The sequence below is a fragment of the Brachyistius frenatus genome, unplaced genomic scaffold (genome assembly GCF_029030835.1).
Source record: "Brachyistius frenatus isolate BFR_SWC_R1_liver_20210118 unplaced genomic scaffold, ASM2903083v1 Contig_848, whole genome shotgun sequence".
Classification (NCBI taxonomy): domain Eukaryota; kingdom Metazoa; phylum Chordata; class Actinopteri; family Embiotocidae; genus Brachyistius; species Brachyistius frenatus.
The window spans coordinates 1,759-6,787 of record NW_027211447.1 but is presented as its reverse complement, the minus strand read 5'-3'; the positions used below and the strand labels follow the sequence as shown (position 1 = coordinate 6,787).

Genomic DNA, 5,029 nt, shown 5'->3' with positions numbered 1-5,029 from the left:
CTCTCTCATCTCTTTGTTTATCTCCTTTCTCTCTCTCATCTCTCTGTTGCTCTCTCCTTTCTCTCTCTCCATCTCTCTGTTTCTCTCCTTTCTCTCTCTCTATCTTTCTCTTTCTCTCCTTTCTCTCTCTCATCTCTGTTTATCTCCTTTCTCTCTCTTCATCTCTCTGTTTCTCTCCTTTCTCTCTCTCTATCTCTCTGTTACTCTCCTTTCTCTCTCTCCATCTCTTTCTCTCCTTTCTCTCTCTGTTTCTCTCTCTCTCTCATCTCTCTGTTTCTCTCTCTCCATCTCTCTGTTTCTCTCTTTCTCTCTCTCATCTCTCTGTTTCTCTCCTTTCTCTCTCTCATCTCTCTGTTTCTCTCCTTTCTCTCTCTCCATCTCTGTTTCTCTCCTTTCTCTCTCTCATCTCTCTGTTTCTCTCCTTTCTCTCTCTCTATCTCTCTGTTTCTCTCCTTTCTCTCTCTCATCTCTCTGTTTATCTCCTTTCTCTCTCTCATCTCTCTGTTTATCTCCTTTCTCTCTCTCTATCTCTCTCTTTCTCTCTTTTCTCTCTCTATCTCTCTGTTTCTCTCTTTTCTCTCTCTCTCTCTCTCTCTGTTTCTCTCCTTTCTCTCTCTCCATCTCTTTCTCTCCTTTCTCTCTCTCCATCTCTCTGTTTCTCTCCTTTCTCTCTCTCCATCTCTCTGTTTCTCTCCTTTCTCTCTCTCTATCGCTCTGTTTCTCTCCTTTCTTTTTCTCCTTTCTCTCTCTCCATCTCTCTGCCCCCGCCCCCCCACACACACACAAAATGTGGAGTTGTTTATAAATGTTAGAATTGAAGAAATAGGTGAAGCTGTGAGTGGGAGGAGTTAATGGAGGTGAAGATGTGTGAGAGGAAGTGGTCTTCTTCTTCTTCCTGTAATTCCACTCTAATTTTGGTCAGAGATCATCAGTGAAACACTGTTTGCATCCAATTACGTTATCAAAACACATTTCTAAGCCGTGAAGAATAATGGAGATGTTCCCTGGTTCTTTTGTGTGGAGATGCTCCGCCCTCTTTTGGGACAGTTGTGGACGGGGACAGGATTTCCTGCCCAGAGCGACATGGGACCACACCTGAGTGTCCTGCAGGAGACAAACATCAGGGCTCATGAGATGTGGATAAATTAATCCAGAAGAAAGTGAAAAGTTTCTTCCACTAAAGTAGGTTTATGTTTCCTCAATGAAACTGAGCAGTTTGAACCTTTTCAAGCCTCTCCAACTCCTGAAACAGTGAGAAGGGAACATCCGTCCTCATGGTGAAGTCCCCGAGGACGGATCAGCTGGAGCTGGACGTGGACACCAGACCACCATTTATCTTCCAGGATCTTATTACCTAAATGTGATGTAATATTGAATGTATCCTGAGTGTCAATCGGAGATGAGTACAAAGCAACTGTTTCCCTGGAGTTGGGATTATATGGTTGTGTTCTGTTGACATATTTCTTACTGAATTCTGTTTTTAAAATTACCTTCAAAAAAATTAAACATTCAATCAATCTGCATAAAATGAATCATCATCATTGAAATACTTTTAAAACAATTTATGGTTTCAGCCTCATTTCTTATTGAAGCTTTTTATTTCCATTTTGTACAGTTAGTCTGACAAATGAAGCAACGTCATGTTACCTTTGAACTTGTGCATTTTCACTATTTCTTGTTATTATTAGACTACATTATTAATTGAAGAGTAATTGAGAAGGAAAGTGATTGCTGGTTTTGTTTTCTACCAAACAGTGGAATATACCAAACGTATACTTATCTCTCTCTTTCTTGTTTCATTTTCTCCTCATCTTCTCTCTATTTCTTCCTCCTCTCCTCTTTTTATCTCCTCATCTTCTCCCTATTTATTCCTCCTCTCTCCTCCTTGTATCTCCTCATCTTCTCCCTATTTCTTCCTCCTCTCTCCTCTTCTTCCTCCCTCCTCTCAGGTATTATACGCTCCCCAGGCCAGGGATCGCTTCAGCGCTCCCTCCTTCATGCAGCGCGACCGTTTCAGCCGCTTCCAGCCCACCTACCCGTACCTGCAGCACCAGATCGACCTGCCGCCCACCATCTCGCTGTCGGATGGCGAGGAGCCCCCCCCCTACCAGGGTCCCTGCACCCTTCAGCTCCGGGACCCCGAGCAGCAGATGGAGCTCAACCGTGAGTCGGTGAGAGCTCCACCCAACCGGACCATCTACGACAGTGACTTGATCGACATGGGAGGAGGCGGGAGCCTGGGAGGGGTGGTGGTGGGGGGGGTCTTGGGGGGGTTGGCCCACGGCCGCCCAGCAGTAACTCGGGCATCAGTGCGGCCAACTCCAGCAGCCACGGGCGCATGGAGGGCCCCCCGCCCGCATACAGCGAGGTGATGGGCCACTACCCCGGCTCAGCGTTCTATCTACACCAGCACAGCAATAACCAGAGGGAGGGGCGGCCAGGGGGGCCGGGGAGCAGGACGATCCAGCAGCAGAGCCAATCAGAAAGCACAACAGTCCCTGCCAAGGATGGCCAACCAGAGGACTTGGTGTGAATAAAAGGGGAGGGGTCTGAAAACTGTGTCTCACCTCTCTGCCGCTGTCTCTTATGTCTTCTCCACACTCCCACGCACAAATTCATATCAACCTGAGCAGCAACAAAAGAAGGAAAGACACATTTCCTTTCACTTTCTTTCTGACTTTAGTGATTCAAAGTGCTGGAGCAGGATGTATGCACTGCGTGGAGACTTTCTTTTCCCTTCATTTTAAGAACGAAACACACTGCTAGCACAGATTCAAACCGTTTCTTTCCCCCTCGGGTGACGACTCTGTTCCAGGGAAATGAGGATGTTTTTTCCATTTTTATTTGATTTGTCGGACCGGGATCTGTGCACAAAGCGAGAACTGAGAATCAAGGACTTAAAGAGAACACAAGAAAACAAGAGATTCACAAACCCAAATCTTAGTGCCAAGGTTCACGAGGAAGAGAAACAAAGGGGGAAAAAGACTCGTTCTAACATTCAAAACACAAAAAAGAAAAGTTATCTAAAAGTTGCACTATCTTTTTGTTGTAAAAGAGAAGAGGGAAATGATGTTCTGTGACGATGGTGTTCATTTATCCTCTTTTTGTGTCCTTGTCATGAATGAACTGACTGAACTTTGGCTCCAAAGTTGTTTTAACAGTTGGGAGCAAAAACAAGTATTATAAGCTTCTGTCCTTCCTTTTTTGAACTCCTCGTACCCAGCCTACAACATGTCTGTCTGCTTCCAGGCACACTGAGACTCAGAGAACAACCTGGTCCTGCTTCACGTCTGCTTCACTTCAGCCTCGTGGAGAAGGAATCTGCCTGCTGACCGGCCGCTGGCTGGACCAAACATTTCTCCCTTCCTCTGGTAGTTTGTTACAAAGATTTTGAGGTGGATATCCCAAACCAGAGTAGTTCCTCAACTCTGTGTAGCGCGATCCGACGTGGTCTGAATCATGTTTGTGGCCGATGTGGTCCAGTTGTTTGGATATCGAGTAAACGGAAACATATCCAAGTGTCCATCTAGCAGCTTGGTCAAAACAGATTCTTCTCTTTTTCAAATCTGTCCCAACTGCTTAGCACCTGACACTTCTTCCTCCTTCCTGCCCCCCCCCTCCCACTCATCTCGACACACACAGTGCATTCTGCCAACAGCCACAATGAACTCTAACCATGACGACGAAAATACACGACACCAAAAAAGAACAAAAGAAAGGAGGGCTCGAGTCTCTGTCTTCACATCTCATGACACAAAGTGAAGACTCCTGTCTGCGTCCGGCAGCACGGCGACCAGTTTCAGGAGGTCTGTCTGTGGTGGAGGTCAAAGGGCTATGGGAGGTCCTTTTTCTAAGAGAAACTAAAACCTTTTTGAAAATCTAGCCTTTTTCTCTGCTCATCGTTGCCTTCTCCTCTGCTCTTGCGCTTTCTCTGTCTCTCTTTCATGTTTGCGCTCAATGCCAGTTCCCCCCACCCCACCCCACCTCTAACAGTGTCTGTGGTAAAAACACTGTTCATCCTCCCTCCTTCCATCCATGTCGGAAAAGTGCGATCAAATGATGCAGAGTCCGCCGAGCCCTTTAAAGTGGAGACGGGAGTGAAGCCCTTGTTGGCAGCGTGCTAGTGCAGTCCTCTCTGTGTGTGTGTGTGTGTGTGTGTGTGTGTGTGTGTGTGTGTGTGTGTGTGTGTGTGTGTGTGTGTGTGTGTGTGTGTGTGTGTAGCTGAGTTATTTATTCAAGGACATATTACTGATTTGACCCTGTCCACTTATTACTTTCAACATCCCATGACTTACGTGCTGAGTTATTACAAGCCCTGTCCATTACTTATTATTACTCAAATGAAGACATGACATTTGGCCATGGGAGTCTTATTCTGACCAATTACAGACACCTGACTTATTATTACAACATGACTTATTATTACAACTTATATTACTTACTTATTATTACAACATGACTTATTATTACAACATGACTTATTATTACAACATTACTTATTATTACAACATGACTTATTATTACAACATTATTACAATATTACTTATTATTACAACATTACTTATTATTACAACATGACTTATTATTACAACATGACTTATTATTACAACATTTATTATTACAACATGACTTATTATTACAATATTATTATTACAACATGACTTATTATTACAATATTATTATTACAATATTACAACATTATTATTACAACATTACTTATTATTACAACATTACTTATTATTACAACATGACTTATTATTACAACATTACTTATTATTACAACATGACTTATTATTACAACATTTATTATTACAACATTACTTATTATTACAACATTACTTATTATTACAACATTATTATTACAACATTATTACAACATTATTACAATATTACTTATTATTACAACATGACTTATTATTACAACATTACTTATTATTACAACATTACTTATTATTACAACATGACTTATTATTACAACATGACTTATTATTACAACATTACTTATTATTACAACATTACTTATTATTAC

General features: G+C 42.5%; 1 protein-coding gene across 1 annotated transcript; it reads left to right on the top strand.

The window, feature by feature from the left end:
* Positions 1 to 1,717: 1,717 nt before the first annotated feature.
* Positions 1,718 to 4,261, top strand: LOC138615271 (low-density lipoprotein receptor class A domain-containing protein 4-like; the record flags this gene model as incomplete). Its single annotated transcript, XM_069688833.1, is given in 2 exon segments — positions 1,718 to 2,255; positions 2,258 to 4,261. Coding segments are annotated over 2 exon segments (814 nt in total), but the record flags the coding sequence as incomplete, so codon positions are not given.
* Between the last annotated feature and the right edge of the window lie 768 nt (positions 4,262 to 5,029).